The sequence below is a fragment of the Centropristis striata genome, chromosome 22 (assembly GCF_030273125.1).
Source record: "Centropristis striata isolate RG_2023a ecotype Rhode Island chromosome 22, C.striata_1.0, whole genome shotgun sequence".
Taxonomy (NCBI): domain Eukaryota; kingdom Metazoa; phylum Chordata; class Actinopteri; order Perciformes; family Serranidae; genus Centropristis; species Centropristis striata.
Genome location: NC_081538.1, coordinates 1092507 through 1111059, shown reverse-complemented (window position 1 = coordinate 1111059; position 18553 = coordinate 1092507). Strand labels below are relative to the sequence as shown.

The 18553-nt window shown below is 37.5% G+C and overlaps 1 protein-coding gene across 2 annotated transcripts in view; it reads left to right on the top strand.

Annotated features, from left to right (window-relative positions):
* dcn (decorin) overlaps window positions 1-18553 on the top strand; it is a 32884-nt gene that overhangs the window by 9821 nt on the left and 4510 nt on the right. For both annotated transcript variants that reach the window (XM_059326107.1, XM_059326106.1), the window contains 5 exons: window positions 2026-2261; window positions 8565-8677; window positions 12296-12509; window positions 16435-16548; window positions 16964-17057. In XM_059326107.1, coding sequence (XP_059182090.1) covers window positions 2045-2261; window positions 8565-8677; window positions 12296-12509; window positions 16435-16548; window positions 16964-17057 — 752 coding nt within the window. In that variant the 5' untranslated portion in view covers window positions 2026-2044. The remainder of the gene's footprint in view (window positions 1-2025; window positions 2262-8564; window positions 8678-12295; window positions 12510-16434; window positions 16549-16963; window positions 17058-18553) is intronic.

The window sequence follows — 18553 nt, the reverse complement described above, 5'->3', positions numbered from 1 at the left end:
TTTTCCAGTTTTGGTTAAGCTTACCTTTTTTTACCGGTAGTGTATAAAAGTGCACAAACAACTTGCTTTCATACACTTAAAGCTCAAACTATGGCTTCATTCACACCTAAAAACATGCAAATACACACTGAAATGACAGAAAGTAAGCAACGATACAGCATAAAAGCATCATAGACCATATGAATCAGCCCGGATTCCCTTTCAGCTCGGGCCAGCTGATGGTTTTGGGTCAGTTTCATCATCCTGGTCATGATGTTCAGGTCAAGGTCCGCTGCAGACGAGCTTCTCCAAAATCATTTGTTAGCAGCTGTGGCTAAAAATCCGCCCTTCAATTATTGTGGCACCAAGAGGGAAGGAGCAACGTTTGGCTTTACGCATGACAACTAGATTGCTGGGTCCCTGAGACTCTATATATGTGTGTGTGTGTGTGTGTGTGTGTGTGTGTGTGTGTCGCTGTGTAAAAGGTCAGGGAGTTTTGTGGATCTGTTTGACTCTGAGAGAGTGTGTGGATGTGTCAACTGGTTTGTGGTTGTGTTTAGAAATAGAAGACAGCAGAAGGAAGCAGGATTCTCCATGCAGAGACTCTTAAAGCTCTAATGGCAAACAAATGATTACTGTGATTTATTACTTTTGAATAGAAAATGGTGTAGAGTGGCTGCCGTGATGTGTAACACTGTAAAAGCTCATGCAGATGTTTCTTATGCAGCAGGGAAAGCAGCTTCTGTGTCTTTTGAAAAAGCAAATTACATGCATGCATAGTATTATGGTGTCTAGATCAGTGGACCAACAGCAAAACACCAATAATACTCTTATAATAATGTACTGGACATTTTTAAACAGGGGTGCTTCTCCTGCAGGGGCTATATGGACAGATAGAAATGAAAGGTGACTGGATATATATTTTATTCTCTTTCAATAGAAGTAACAACCACTCTACCAGCTGAACCACAGCTGCCACTATACAAACATAAATTGAGTTTGTTAAAACAACTAGTTAGGAAGCAAAAAAGCTTGTGCCAAAGCTGAAATAATAAATAAAACACACACATAAATGAAATGGTTTAAATGGATAGCTAAACATGAATAAATGGTGACTAAATGATAACTAAAATGTATGAAAAAATAGGTAAATTACCATAATGTTAGACATTTGAAAGTGTTTGGCAACTTGTTAAGAGCTAAAAATGGATAAATAATTGAAATATTTAGCTAATGATTAATGGTTGCAACATCCAGCATGGTGATAATGTAAACTGACCAAAAACACAGTTTTCATATGGTTAAAATGCTACAATACTGAGTGTGAAATTCCAGTTTATAATGTGGGTGTACATCAGAAAAATACATTTTGCAAAGTGCTGTTATACGGTAGCAATCTCAGAATAAAAGATATCTAGATAAAAGATATTGAGGCAACTGATTAGCAACTTCAGACGCGAGAATGGAAGTGGATTAGAGAGACGACATCTACGACTAGATCGGTTCAAGTAGCCAGTTTAGCAAAGTCAGTTAAGCTACTAAAAAGCTGAGACTGTATTTTGTCTCTTTTGCTCTCCAAACAGACTGTTTCCATGCTGTAAAAGCTCAAACGGGATATGTCATTCTACTTGGACTACAAACAGAAACAGGGGTACCAAATGATGAGGAAAACAAAATAACTTATCCCAAAAGTACTGAGTCCTATTGTGTCATTTTCTCATTCTGGTTGGTGCTAACCCTGCTGCGTCACCTTTCACCTTGTGTCTAAAACAGAGCCGTTAAATAGCTCTTTTGACCAGCCTCACTAAATTGTTTCACCCAAGTGTTTAACCTCCAACTCTGACCTTTGACCTTTTGCATCTCTGGACTTGAATCAATGTCTTGTTGTGTCTTTCTCCCCCACTGTGAAAATGAATCCTCTCCCTTCACAGTGAAAGAGAAATAAACATTTGGAGCCAGTACTGTAGTTTGAACACTAATCATAGACTGACTATTTTTAAAATGCATCCACCCAAAGCGTTTTAATTGTGTCGTGTCGTCCTGCAGGCTCCCTGATAGCAGCACCATGAGGTCAGCCTGTCTCTCTCTGCTCCTGGTCACGGCCTGCTGGGCTCTGCCCTTTCGCCAGTCTGGCTTCCTAGACTTCATGATGGAGGATGATGCTGGATCAGGTTTTGAAGAGGGACCGGTTTTGGTGCCTGGCCGCGGCGCCCAGCCCGAGGGACCCAAGTGCCCGTTCAGATGCCAGTGCCACCTGAGAGTGATCCAGTGCTCCGACCTCGGTAAGAAAAGGCTCCGCCCACAAATCAGCCATCTTGGTGCCACATGAAGCCCACAATCAACCAGAAATATTGACTCAGTCTGACTTGAATCAGTCTGACCAGTTCACATGTGGCATTAGAAATCATTTCCAAACACATCTCATGTCTCACTTATTCACTCTGTGCAAAATATCCCACATTTTTCTGAATTTGAGTCCATTTTATGAAGCTGAAACTATAATGTGATTGTCTCCCGATGGTCCTCTGGGACCTCCATTCAAACAAAACAAAAGATTCACTTGACTTGACATGACCAGAAAAAGGGAACAAAATGACCCAAAAAAGACACAAAATGATCAAAAAAGACACAAAATGATCAAAAAAGACACAAAATGACCCAAAAAATAAACAAAATGACCCAAAAAATAAACAAAATTACCAAAAAGACACAAAATTACCAAAAAAAGGAAACAAAATGACCACAAAATGATCAAAAAAGACACAAAATGACCAAAAAGACACAAAATGACTAAAAAAAAGACACAAAATGACTAAAAAAAAACACAAAATTACTAAAAAAAGGAAACAAAATTACCAAAAAAAGGAAACAAAATTACCAAAAAAGACACAAAATGGTCAAAAAAGACACAAAATGACCAAAAAAGACACAAAATGACCCCAAAATTACCAAAAATACACAAATTGACCACAAAATGATCAAAAAAAAGAAACAAAATTACCAAAAAAAAGACATTAAGTGACCAAAAAGACTAAAACACATTAACACATGAACACTTTAACACAGTGGAGACAGAGCTGACTTCCAAAATTATTTGGCGACCCCCAGAAATCATCTCAGGACCCCAATTGGGGTCCCGACCCCCAGGTTGAGAACAGCTGCTCCAGAGAACACGACACCGATGATGACACCTTAACTACTCACAGACGCTGTCGGCCTTATTTCACTTCATTTCCTGTAACAATTATATGATTGGCCCTTTGTGGATAAACAGTTTTTTAAACAGCGGAGGAGATTAAAGGTTGGTTGGGGTATTTGGAAAGTCCTGAAGAAAACTTCCAAAACTTGTTTCTCAATGTAAAACTTACTCACCAAGACTGCAATTACTTAGTCAGCAACAGTAACAACAGTTTACTTCTTCTCCTCTCGGTTGTTTGGAGCCGATCCACTCTGTTTGTCTAGTCTGAAAGAAATAAAGTAAAGAATATACAGAAGTTTGACTCCGTCAGAGAAAAGTCCCTGACCTCATTTATTCTGGTGTCTTCACCACGCAGTTGGGTTTGATAGTTTCTTGGCTCTGGTTTTATTTTGAAAGGATCGGCACAAGCTTTAAGGAGGCAGATCAAAGGGAACAGGAGTGACACAGATGGATAAAATAAAATAAAGGAGGAGTAGAACAACAAGCAGCTCATAAATATTGTTTAGTCAGCTTTATGTGTGACACTACAAGGAGAAATTATTGTTTTTCACATGAACTGGTCAGTTTTGAGGTGTTGGGCGTCTTCTTCTAATGTAAAAAAAAAACATCCGAAATACATATTTACATGTTTATTTATCTACACTTTGTCTATTTGCTTCTGTAGATTTCTCCTTAATGTTTAAATCTGTTGATGAGGCATTCTCTAATGCTAATTTTTGGTGAATTAACTCAAAACACAAATCAGAAAGTTAGTATAATAATAATAATGGAAGTAATCGATGGAAGTTTTTCATGGTCATTGCAATTTAATTTTTTCACTGAACAGAATCTCACACACACAGTTCAGATCATACAAAAAAGAAACAAAATGACACAAAAGACACAAAATTACTAAAAAAAGACACAAAATTACCAAAAAAAAAGGAAACAAAATGACCAAAAAATACACAAATTGACCACAAAATGATCAAAAAAAAGACACAAAATGACCAAATAACACACACAATGACCAAAAAAAAAGACATTACGTGACCAAAAACACATTAACACATGAACACTTTAACACAGTGGAGACAGAGCTGACTTCCAAAATGATTTGGCGACCCCCAGAAATCATCTCGCGACCCCAATTGGGGTCCCGACCCCCAGGTTGAGAATAGCTGCTTTAGAGGGCCAGGGTTTAGACAGTGAAATGAAAAAGTGTTTATGGATTGGTGATATGTTGTAAGCAGAGCATGCAGACAGACAGACAGGCAGACAGGCAGACAGGCAGACCCTGTGTGGCTCAGCAGAGAGAGAGACAGTTGGAGAAAGTGATGTTCAGGAACAGAACCGGTTCCATTACATCAGTCCTCAGCCGGGCCCAGAGACGCAGCTCCACGAGGAGGCTCAACTCCTGCATCAGCGCCTCCATCTGCTGCCCAGACCTGCTGGCCTGCACACACACACACACACACACACACACACACACACACACACACACACACACACACACACACACACATTTAAAACCTATATGTATATATTTGGGCTCTTGAGTCTGCTGGCCATCCCGGAGACCCTCCTGCTTTTGTAGATGTGGATTTTTCTCCATGTGTCTGCAGCTGGCAGGGTACACTGTAAAAAATGTCTAACTGCTAAAACAATCTTAAACGGGAAATCAACAGTGCTAATACAATTTTACCGTAATATTACAAAAAGTTGCACCGTATTTATTACGGTAAAGTTCTGGCAACCACAGCTGTAAAAACAACAGGTTTGTTTTTACAGTGTGACAGCTCAAACATCCAAGAGAGAAAACATTTAGCCTTTAGGGTTCAAATGAGTTGTGATTATATTCGCCAGAAAGAAGTTTAGTCATCCACAGACTGGAACAACTGCATGTTGTGGCACAATCAGCAACTTCCTGATTAAAAATACATCTTGTACAAGCAGTGATTGTGTAAGGTGTGGAGCAATAAATCCAAACTTACTCATATCCCACGAGGAAATCAGGCCTTCGGTGATTCAGACACGAAGAGCGCCAGACATGAGGAGAGAGGACATTACATAAACACTGTCATTAATGCTTCGCTTAAAATGAGTCCAAAGCAATCATACGCTTCACCTCCCAATCACTTTACTTAAAAACTGGCTGATTAACAGTGACTGTAATTGTGGCGGGGAGACTTCCTGTTTCTCTTGTCCACTTCCTGCCAAGTAAAGTGATCTGCTGACCCAACCGTGACATCCAAATCATTTCTTTTGCAAGAGTCGGTTCATGTTATCGTCATCATTGCACTGATTTACAGAGATAATCATTTTATTTGATACACATTTTACATGCATATTTGTGTATGTTTTACATTTGACACCTGGGTGTCGCTAAATGCATTAAAAGATAGGAATTTCTATTAAATTTCTATATTTTTTTAATTTATTGATATAGTAGATTGAGTTGCGACCACCAATTTAACATGCATGTTGTCCGCGACCCCCGCTCACTGAACACAATCTCACACACACAGTTCAGATCATACAAAAAAGAAACAAAATCACCAAAAAAAAGAAACAAAATCACCAAAAAGACACAAAATTACCAAAAAAGACACAAAATTACCAAAAAAGACACAAAATTACTCAAAAAAGAAACAAAATCACAAAAAAAGAAACAAAATTACCAAAAAGACACAAAATTACCCCAAAAAGAAACAAAATCACAAAAAAAGACATAAAATGACAAAAAAAGACACAAAATAACCAAAGAAAGGAAACAAAATGACCAAAAAAGATACAAATTGACCACAAAATGGTCAAAAAAAGACACAAATTGACCAAAAAAGACACAAAATGACAAAAAAAGACACAAAATGACCAAAAAAGACACAAAAAAGACACAAAATGACCAAAAAACACACAAAATGACCAAAAAAACAGCTGCACTAATGGACATATTTAAAAGTGTTTGATTCAATGCAAAACTTTGCAGATGCTATTAAAAGTATTTTAAAGGGCATTCCAACATTTAAAGTTTGGTTGCTCACAAAGAGGATTCAAAAGTGAGCAGTCCGGGCTGAGAGTCATTTAGAGAAAACCAGAATGTGTTTCAGTATGGAGGTATACAGCGTGGTGCTGCATGATGGTGGCGACCACAAACAGCTGTGCCGGTTTGTGGCTCGTCCAGTGCCGAGCTGGAAACGCTGACAGAGAAGCTGATCTATGTGGACGTAATGTTTGGGAACAGAAGTCGACACGAGCTTTCAGGACAAAAAGCCTCCAGATGTACGTTCGTATGTGGACTGGAGATGCATGTTAGCTTCTTTTGTTAAACAGTTTATCCTACGCCTCTTCCTCTGAAATGTAAACTGCCCATTATGAACGCAGCAGTGTATTTTTTATGGTTACCACGGATGCAGCAGAGCGTATACACCGTGCTGTGACTCCCAGCTGTCTTTACTCAGGTTTTTTCACTCCAGATGCCATTTTCTGTGTCACATTAGCCATGACGTGACAAAATAAAGTCCTGAGCTCAGTGTCCAGGTATGCAGGCCCTTACTTACTGCAAAGGAAATTTGTTTTAAGGTCTTTCCACCATGTGTGCCTCAGAGCACATCAAATACTTCTCTGGTCCCTTTGGAATGTCACTATAAACCCATTCAGCTCTCTGCCATCCAGACTTTATGATCCATGCTCCGTTAACAAAGCAGACGTTGTTATTAGTGTCGCTACTGTAAACGTGGTTTCTCTTTCCTGCTTATCCACGTTTCATTCTCTGTCATAACAGGTTGTGACCCATTTCTGCCTGAACATTTTTAGGTATTTTCTTTGGAAGTGTTCTCTGGGCTTGCAAGGACACAAATGTTAGGACATTTCAAAATCGATGACACAGATCAGCTGAAAAAGGAGTTTTTCTTATTCACTGCAAAAAAGTCAACTTGTATTTTTTGGCCTAAAACAGTGATTTAAGTTGGTAAAACTTGGAAATATAAATTATTGACATTTAGGGCAATAATGTAAGTTAGCACAACAAAGGAAGCCAGTTGTCTGCTCAGAAACAAGTTGGTGAGTTGTTGTTACTTATATCTTTAAGTTGGAGTTCACAACAAGGGACAATAGTTCTGATAACTCTTATTTCTTTGTTGTGAAATGCAGGAAAGTGGTGAAATTCGGTCATTAGCGAAAGCTAGCGGCTAACTGATGCTAGTGGCTAACTGATGCTAGCGGCGCTGCTTGTTACAGCTACAAGAGTAGCCATTAGCGTATCAATGCTAACTCAAAATTGTGGTCACAACATTAGCTGACATTCATAGCGGCGTTACAATCGTGCCAGAGAAATTCAGAGTTGAGCAAACTCAAAAACATTTGTCCAACTTAAAATTTTATCGAAGTTTGTTGCCTTGAAATTTTGAGTTCACCCAACTTTTCTTTTTTTGCAGTGTTGTACTGTATCTACTCTTCAGGCACATGGGATGCCATATACACAAATAGGAAAAACAATAGGACAAAATAAGAAAGTATTTGGTATCTATGAACTTAAGAATAATGTCGCTTTTATCAGTATTCAAAGTCAGGATTTGCATATCATATTAAAGATGTGCAACTTCATGTGACATTGCATATAAAATAAATGCACACATATGCAGTGTAAAATAATACTTCATTTGGAAAACATTTTAATGAACACAATTTTTAGAACACATTTTCCTCATTTTTCAAAAATCCTGACACTGACTTTTGATAAAAGTGACATTTTTCCTGTGATCCATATATACAACATATTTCCCAATATTGACATGTTACACATGGCATGCTATATACAGAAAGAGGAAAAAAAACAATACTTCAAAATAAGAAAAATGCTGTATGTCTAAGAGGAGCATGATATTATTTGGTGTCTATGAACTCATGAAGTTTCAAGGTTTCAAATCTAAAGTACACATCAAAAATATCCTTAGGTACTTTTTGATTGGATTTGATAGACAGTAATGGCAGCAGAAGCAAACAACTGTCATCAGACTTTGATTTTGATGTTGCTCAACTCTGATTGGTCATGGAAATATGTGACATCACCTTTTTCCATCTGCACAAACTAATGACAAAAACAAAAACACAATTACAAATATCTCTCAAGGGAAATCATCTAAACGGAGGATTTTGGGTTCATTGTTTTAAAGTAAGAACTATAAGAAAATATATCGTAGAGCCGTTAAGTCCTCAGTATGCAGTTTAAACTGACTGTCAAACATCATGGAGACAAGGACGTAACCATTAAATATCCGTTTCCTGTCGAGGTCAGACTGTGGTTAACCAGAATCACCTCAAACTTTCCCCATTATTCATCACTCTGGTGGATTTATTGCATCAGACCCTTCTGATTAAACAATGTGTCATGAACCTTTGTGTTCAGGTCTGAAGGTGGTTCCTGGGGACATCCCGGACGACACCACCCTGCTGGACCTGCAGAACAACAAGATCACAGAGATCAAGGAGAACGACTTCAAGAACCTCAAAGGACTGCATGTAAGAGACACTTCACTTCCTGCTGCAACGCTTCATGTCTCAATTACTCAAGTTATATCTTGTTCTCAGCCCTTTGAGCCCCAAAACAGTTTCAGGACATTTTTTCACTTTTTTCTCACTGTGGCCTTGTTTTTCACTGCAATACATAAGTTCTGCAGCTTCATGGAAACATCACAAACATAGCTAGAAGTGGAAAATATATCTATATTTTGTGCAGAATAACACAGTTATAATGCCACAAATCATCCAAAAAAGAAAAAACAAGTTAAATTTCTCTAAATAATATTCTAAAATAATGATTTTAAATTGAGTCCATATATGGAACATTTGTCAAAGTCAGGATTTGCATATCATATTAAAGGTGTGCAACTTCATGTGACATTGCATATAAAATATAATAATAATATATGCACACGTATGCAGTGTAAAATAATACTTCATTTGGAAAACATTTTAATGAACACAATTTTTAGAACACATGTTAAATTTCTCTAAAAAATATTTTAAAATAATGATTTTAAATGGAACATTTGTCCAAGTGTTACCAATTGCCAATTGGAGGTGAAATTGAGGCTACACATGTTGAACAATTTACATTTTTACAACCTCTACTTTAAACCTCCCTCTCCTCTCTGCTCCATGTAAACAGTCTGCAGTTCAGCTGAAGATTTACTGAATTTTTGTCTCGTGACTGTTGTTCTCAGCCAAGTCTGTCATGGCTTCCTAGTTGTGCTGAAGAGTGCAGAATTTAATGATTTTTACAGGATCTAATTGGTGTACACGGTTTATTTTTGGTAGAATTTTAAATGAGAAATGTAGATTAAAGTCAATTTGATTAAATATCACTATTTTAAGGATATATTGAAGCGTACGCCAAGTATGATTCATTCAAAAAAACTCCTGCAATTTCAAAATCTGACAATCTTTCCTGTTTTTGCAGTTTCTGTGCATGAGAAATTGTGTAATTTTGGAGATTTTCAAATTAGTTTCAAACCTCTGGGCAGTTGTTTTGATGATTCATTAACTATGAGGTTGTTCCCGGTTCGTTCCGCCTTCATTTCTTTGAAACGAGGAGTCACACTTTTGTGTAACATACTGTAAAATATTACCGCCCCAAGAGCAATTTATCATTCTAAAAAACATGAACCCCACTTCACCTCCTGAACCCAAACTTTCTTCATCCTGCACTCCCCCAGTCACCAGGTGCAGGGAAACTATTCACCCGAAGGCCTTGCAGCCTCACGCCTTCACACTCCCAATAAATACCTGACAGAGCTGTTTCCACTCTAATGGAAATGGAAAAATATATCGTAGAGCCGTTAAGTCCTCAGTATGCAGTTTAAACTGACCGTCAAACATCATGGAGACATAGTCTAGACGGAATTGTCCAAAAAGTGAAAGTGAGGAGCATTTATGGGTACAAGTCAGGAACTGGCCTACTTTACTTATTTCAAGGGTGCTGAATCCAAAAAAAATGGTTTCCAAGCGAAATTTTGAGTTTTTGACCTTCTCATTTGCATATCAAAATGGTGGCCGTTGGTCGTTGGACCATTTCCCCAAGTTTTTTTGTAAGTAGGCAATCAAAGATGAGGAAATTAAGTTTCTGGATCTATAGTCTAGAGTCAGAGCAAGGATATATTGGAGGCTCAGTGTCTTTTTTATGTATTTATATATATATGTGCAAAATACCAACTTTTAAGGTGAAATTAAGCATTATTTGTGTCATTTTTTTAAGGCTGACATAAATATTCAATCAATATCACTTTTAAATGTTCCAGTTGGTATTTTGCATATATATATACATAAAAAAGACACTGAGCCTCCACTATATCCTTGCTCTGACTCTAGACTATAGATCCAGAAACTTAATTTCCTCATCTTTGATTGCCTACTTACAATAAAACTAAGGGGAAATGGTCCAACGACTGAGCAAGATGGGCAATTTGGTGGCCATTTGATACAAATTAGAAGGTCAAAAACTCAAAATTTCGCTTGGGAACCATTTTTTTTTGGACTCAGCACCCTTGAGATATGTAAGGTAGGCCGGTTCCTGACTTGTACCCATAAATGCTCCTCACTTCTTATAGGAGGCCTTTATTCTGAAATCCGTCTAGACTAACAAGGACGTAACCATTTTAATTCGAACCCAAACTTTCTTCATCTTCCTCCATACGTATATATCCTGCACTCCCCCAGTCACCAGGTGCAGGGAAACTATTCACCCGAAGGCCTTCACACTCCCAATAAATACCTGACAGAGCTGTTTCCACTCTAATCTAACTGGCCTCTCAAGGAAATGCACCACATACTTCACATTGCCTTATGTCTGCCTCTTCCTCTGAATATGCATTTGGGAGATTTGTACTTGAACTTGGACCTCCGTCTTGACAGCACAGACACCTGGTTCAAACAGCTGCAAACTCATGTCTTGTTTTCAGAGAATCACATCTGGAAAGTGCAGATTTTTTAACTGTCCCATGGTGCATTTGTTGCAGGAAATGTTTGAGCGGAACAGTGAAAAGCCACAAAATAAAGTTCAGATTCCATAACAGTTGAATTCTAAACAGTGATGAGAGTTTAACCCATAAGAACCCACGGTGACACCCATGTAACAAACACTTTAAATCAGGGGTCTCAAACTCGCGGCCCACGGGCCAATTGTGGCCCTCGTGACGATATTTTGTGGCCCCCACCTTGATATGAAAGTTTAATGTGAGTTTTATATGAATGGCTCTTTACAGTGTTGTGTGTGGAAGGTCCCTTTAACTACTTTTTTTGGTAATTTTGTGTCTTTTTTTTTGGTAATTCTGTGTATTTTAAAGTCATTTTGTGTCTTTTTTAAGTAATTTAGTGTTTTCAGTCATTGTGTGTCTTTTTTTTAATAATTATGTGTCTTTTTTGGTCATTTTGTGTCTTTTTTTTAGTAATTTTGTGTCTTTTTTGGTCATTTTGTGTCTTTTAAAAAAATAATTTTGTGTCTTTTTTGGTAATTCTGTGTCTCTTTTTGGTCATTTTGTGTCTTTTTTTTTTTTGCTCATTTTGTGTCTTTTTCAAGTAATTTCAGGGTTTTTTTCTGTCATTTTGTGTCTTTTTTTTTAGTAATCTTGAGTCTTTTTTTTGGTGATTTTGATACGGCCCCCAGGTCATTTAAGTTTGAGACCCCTGATTTAAATATTCTAGAACAGAGTCTCAAACCCAAATTACCTGGGGGCCACTGGAGGCAGGAGGACCAAAATTACTAAAAAATAAAAGACACACAATGACAGGAACTAAATAACTTAAAAAAGGCACAAAAAAGACACACAAAATGACTTAAAAAAGACACAAAATGACCCCAAAAGACACAAACTTTCTTAAAAAAGGACACAAAATGACACAAAAAAGACAAAATTACTAAAAAAAAAGACACAAAATTACTAATCATAATATAAACATAAAATTACTAACGGTGATATATCCCCCATAACTTTCCTTTATGGATAACTGGGTGTGGGTTCTTATGGGTTAAGTGCAGACAGAAAAACAGCTGCAAAGACTCCAGACGGAGGAGATAAAACAGTAAAAAAAGCTCTTCAATAAACAATATTTAACCCCAGAGTCTCCCTCCTCTCCCTGCAGGCTCTGATCCTGGTGAACAACAAGATCACCATCATCCACGCCAAGGCCCTGAGCCCTCTGACCAAGCTGCAGCGCCTCTACCTGTCGAAGAACATGCTGAAGGACGTGCCGGCCAACATGCCCAGGAGCCTGCAGGAGCTGCGCATCCACGAGAACGAGATCACCAAGATCAAGAAGTCCTCCTTCCAGGCCATGGCCCAGATCATCGTCATGGGTACGGAAGCAACATCGCTTTTAGAATTTTTTAAAAAAATGTGCGTATTTATGTGGATGGCAAGCAGGTTGAAGATCAGCACAAACAGCTGGATTCTATATCTGCATCTCCAGATCCAACCTGGTCTCACAGGAATCCGTGAAATAGTCACGGAATCACTCAAATTTCCATGAAACTGACACGGATTTCGCTACAATGCAAGTTAATGCCAGTCATATCCCGTGGCTATTCCAACATACAAAGTGATTATGTACATTCACTGAGTGAATATTTAGAAAATAAAACATATATTTCTCGCTAGAAATGTGATCAAAATCCATTTTTATGCAGAAACTAAGTCAAAATATTGATTTTTTTTCACTAAAAATGAGGGAACTGTCCGACATGTTTTTTGTTCTGACCGCCGGGACCTTGAAAGTCACGTGACTTGGAACAAACCAATAGGAACAAATATCCATGGAATAGCCACGGGATATGACTGTCATTAACTTGCATTGTAGCGAAATCCGTGTCAGTTTCACGGAAATTTGAGTTAAGCGAATCCGTGGCTATTCCACGGATTCCTGTGAGACCAGGTTCGCAGATCATAGGTGGAATGTAACTAAGAATATTTACTCAAGTATTTTCAGTTTTATGTAACTTTATACTTCCACTTCACTACATTTTGAGGCAAATATTGTACTTTTTACTCCAACTACTCCACTACATTTAGCTGATAGCTTTAGTTACTATTCAGGGCGAGATCTAACAAGAAAGACATGATCAATTTAAAGTGATTTGACTTTAAACACTAGCATCAGTTGGCCGCTAGCATCAGTTAGCCGCTAGCATCAGTTAGCCGCTAGCTTTCGCTAATGAATTTCACCGCTTTCCCTCATTTCACAACAAAGAAATAAGAGTTATCAGAACTATTGTCCCTTGTTGTGAACCCCAACTTAAAGATATAAGTAACAACAACTCACCAACTTGTTTTTGAGCAGACAACTGGCTTCCTTTGTTGTGCTAACTTACATTATTGCTCTAAATGTCAATAATTTATATTTCCAAGTTTTACCAACTTAAATCACTGTTTTAGGCCAAAAAACACAAGTTGGCTTTTGTTGCAGTGCAGTGTGTTATCCGTCCTTTTACTAAAGGTAGAGATCTGAATAGTTCTTCCACCACCGCTCCAGATTACACGTCTGGACCACCGGCGGTTCAGACACAAACACGTTATTTGACGTGTAAGCATCCAGAGAGGAACTATTGGCAGCTTTCTGTGTGGTTTAACTGTCTGTAATGACACAGAGAGGCGTCTGTTCATTCAAAAACAACAATGGCCGCTCCTAAAGAGTCAGGATGACCGACTACACCATCTGAATCTGAATCTATAAACCTGATTTATTCAATAAAACGGCTAAAAACAGCACTGAAGGATTTGTTTTTGCATAAAATCTGTTTTCGCTCCTCTCCGTGATAGACAGATGGTTCCTCCAATCACCTGCCAAGTATTTTTTCCAAAACAATTTCCAGTGACTGCTTCTCTGAAACAGATCATCTGCTGTGTCAGGTCAGGTTAAAGAGGTGTGAGGTTTTGTTTTTCAGCAGCAGGACTTTACAGTCCAGTGATGAAAACATTTACATGGAGTGAAACCAGCGTTTTAAAGAAACTATTTCCACAGTCAGTGCTGAGTTTTCTAGCAATTTTCTGAAAAAAACGAACTTCTTCTAGCATTTGTTCAATGTTGATGACTCGGGAATGCATTTAAATATATTCATCTACATCAGGGATTCCCAAAGTGTGGTGCGTGGACCCCTGGGGGTGCGTGAGATGAAAAATGTAATGGCGGTCTGATAATGACACAATTACATTTTTTACCCCCACACAATAAAGACGTGTTATTAATTAATTAATTAATAAATACAGGCTATTCAATTTTGTGTCATTTATTGTTCATTTTTGCATCTAATTTGGTCAATTTTGCATCTATTTTTTGGTTGTTTTTGTAATTTTTACATGTATTTTTGGTCAATTTGTGTCTATTTTGATAATTTTGTGTCATCTTTGGTCATTTTTGCATCTATTTTGGTCAATTTTGCATCTATTTTTTGGTTGTTTGGTAATTTTTACATGTATTTTTGGTCAATTTGTGTCTATTTTGATAATTTTGTGTCATCTTTGGTCATTTTTGCATCTATTTTGGTCAATTTTGCATCTATTTTTTGGTTGTTTGGTCATTTTTACATGTATTTTTGGTCAATTTGTGTCTATTTTGATAATTTTGTGTCATCTTTGGTCATTTCTGCATCTATTTTTTGGTTGTTTTTGATCTTATAATGAAGCGTAGAAGAAGTTATCTTCTTGTTCTTGTATCATTTTTCCAGCCTGTGGTATGATGACGGGTTGTGTTAGCACCACGCTCATTTAAATTTGCAGCAATTTTTGTTCAACGCAGCTCAAAATATTATAACATTTTCCCAACTGATCTGCTTTCTGCCTCCACCTTTAATATGGCTATATAAAATCTTATTGCATTTTGTTTTTTTTGAAGGTGTGGGGGATTGGGGCAGTTGGGACATAGAAGGGGGTGCACGGCTGAAAAAGTTTGGGAACCGCTGATCTACATAATCTTGGTGGTGCTCCAGATTTTCCGAGGCCAATAATTCACCCAAGTCGACGGGTGAATGTTTTGCAAACACACAACCTGCCTCGGGTCAAAACTCTTCCACAGAATGAATAAAAGTCATTGTGTGTGTTATTCAAGTGGGTACTTGCATGGGAATGGTAAATTTGATTTTGGAACGGGAGCAGAGGGGAAGATCTCCAATGTGGAAGTGATGATCCTGCTAATGCATGATAACATGATAACACAGCATATGTCTGCTGAGATTATTTCTCCTTCATCCTTTAGAAATTTGACCCGTTAAACGCTAGTTTGCTATAATAATGCCACTGTTTTAATTTTTGTTGTTGTTTTGTTTTAAGCAGCATCATCAATTTTTATTTTTCCATAATAAAACAGAAATGACTATAGTGGAAACCAGTAAATTTGCATGGATTTGCCCATAAAGCAAACATGAAAAGATGGCTGAGTCTTGTGGAAAAAAAGTAAAAACCACAATTTTAAAAATGAGAACCAGGGCTCTGGATTGAACGCCTGATATAAAAGTGATGATGATTGTAGCAGAAAAAAAACCTGACTGTATTGAATTTTGCAAGGTGCTTTTTACTAATTATTAACTCGGCTTTCACTTCAGGGAGTTTATGTAGGAAGAAATGTCAGTTACACAGCTGTTTCTAACTACTTATGGAAGATAATCTTACCAAATTTGAATGTCTTCATGGCAAAACACTTGCTGCAAACACACAACCTGCCTCGGGTCAAAACTCTTCCACAGGATGAATAAAAGTAATTTTGTTTGTTATTCAAGTGGGTACTTGCATGGGAATGGTAAATTTGATTTTGGAACGGGAGCAGAGGGGAAGATTTCCAATGTGGAAGTGATGATCCTGCTGCAGACTGTACCAGCTGCTAATGCATGATAACATGCTAACACAGCATATGTCTGCTGAGATTATTTCTCCCTCATCCTCCTTCCTGCTTCTTTTCCTCTGCTTGTCATAACTTATCTCTAATTTCCCGTTCCACAAATTAAAGTGTCATTCTGTCATTGCTGAAGTAAATCTCACAAGTGTGGATTCAATCACTTTAAAATGCAGCGATAAGAGAATTATAATGTGTGACAAATGAAAAGGATGTGGCGTGGAAAACACACAACTAGCTTTTCTCTTGGCCAAGACTTTGTTTATTCATGACTCAGCTCGATGTTCCCGTAACACACCAGGACAGGAATTAACTTCATAGACGTGATGCTTTACTGCTGTTCTCTTTCTTTCCGTTCGGGCTTACAATTCTTTTTTTTTTCTTCTTCTTTTTTTTTGCAGAGCTCGGCTCCAACCCTCTGAAGAGTGCAGGAGTTGAGGCCAACGCTTTCGCTGACCTGAAAAGAGTTTCTTACATTCGCATTGCAGACACGAACATCACAGAAGTCCCCAAAGGTAGGTGGTATTAGTACTTTTACTTAAGTAAGAGATCTGAATACTCCCCCCAAACATCTATTTCCACAAATAATGCGACTGAATCCAGATTGAATCCAGTCAGACAGGGTCAGCCAGAAACAACCATCAAAAGAATGCATGCTTGGATTGAAGACAGCAGCGAAACAATGGACTCAATGTGAAAAAACACACAGACTGTACTGCTGATTTAAGTGTGGGAACATTTCTGGTAAAATGATACTTAATAGACTCGGGAACTGCCACTCCTTCATCACTAATCTGTTCTTTTTGAGCAGAAGTTTAACGTTTCAAGTTTTGTTTTTACATAAAAGTGGCTCCGTAATGTAAAATAAGATAGTAAGTTAGATGTTTCTTGTCATCATTTTGTGGTAATCTTTGTGTTTTGGGTTGCCAGGTCTGCCCAGCTCTCTCTCTGAGCTCCACCTGGACGGGAACAAGATCACCAAACTGTCCGCTAACAGCCTGAAGGGCCTGAAGAACCTCGCCAAGTAATACACATTATGATTTATGATTCACTTAATTACTTTTTTTGTTCATTTTATGTCTTTGTAGGTCATTTTATGTCTTTTTTTGGTCATTTTGTTTCCTTTTTTTGCATTTTTTGGTCATTCTGTGTCTTTTTTTAGTTATTCTGTGTCTTTTTTTGGTCATTTTGTGTCTTTTTTGGTCATTTTGTGTCTTTTTAGGTCATTTTATGTCTTTTTTTATCATTTTGTGGTCAATTTGTGTCTTTTTTTAGTCATTTTGTGTCTTTTTTTGGTCCTTTTGTGTCTTTTTTGGTCAATTTGTGTCTTTTTTTGGTCAATTTGTGTCTTTTTTGGTCATTTTGTTTCTTTTTTGATCATTTTGTGTCTTTTTTGGTCCTTTTGTGTCTTTTTTTAGTCATTTTGTGTCTTTTTTTGGTCATTTTGTGTCTTTTTTTGTCATTTTGTGTCTTTTTTTTGTCATTTTGTGTCTTTTTTGGTCATTTCGTTTCCTTTTTTTGGTCATTTTGTTTCTTTTCTGGTCCAAATATTTATACATCTTTAGAAATTTGATCCGTTAAATGCTAGTTTGTTTTAATAATGCCACTGTTTTAATTTTTGTTGTTGTTTTGTTTTAAGCAGCATCGTCAATTTTTATTTTTCCATAATAAAACAGAAATTACCATAGTGGAAACGAGTAAATGTGCACGGATTTGCCTATAAAGCAAACATGAAAAGATGGCTCAGTCTTGTGGAAAAAAGTAAAAACCACAATTTTAAAAATGAGAACCAGGGCTCTGGATTGAAAGCCTGATATAAAACTAATGATGATTGTAGCAGGAAAAAAACCTGACTGTATTGAATTTTGCAAGGTGCTTTTTACTAATTATAAACTCGGCTTTCACTTCAGGGAGTTTATGTAGGAAGAAATGTCAGTTACACAGCTGTTTCTAACTACTTATGGAGGATAATGTTACCAAATTTGAATGTCTTCATGGCAAAACACTTGACTGTATTTAGCAGGTTGCATTTTTTTGTGTTATTTCATCTTCCAAAAGTCTTAAAACGCCCCTCTGGAAACATGAAAACATGCATTTCTCATTCTGTTTATGTTCTCTCACAGTTTTTCTGGCTGTCTCATGTTTTCATGCTTCATGGTTGACACATATTAGCTTTATTTGGAACACCAGATCTGGTATTACCAGTTTAACGGATCTACTGTATAACAGAACTTAAGGCCTAAACAGTAGTTTTTGGATAATGAAAATAACCGGTTTGCTCATAAAATGTGGATTCACTGTGTTTATGAGATCACGGCTCATATTGAGCCAAAGACGACATACCAAACGAGAACAAAGAGGCTTTGATGCGTCATGAGGAGAGTATGTTGAGACAACATGAGCGAGGGATGGTCTTTGTTTTCTTAATTAAGAAGTCGTCTGGGGAAAGTAAAGGCCACAATGACAGATGGAGATTCTTTTCAGTATCCTCATTGAACCTGGTCTCACAGGAATCCGTGG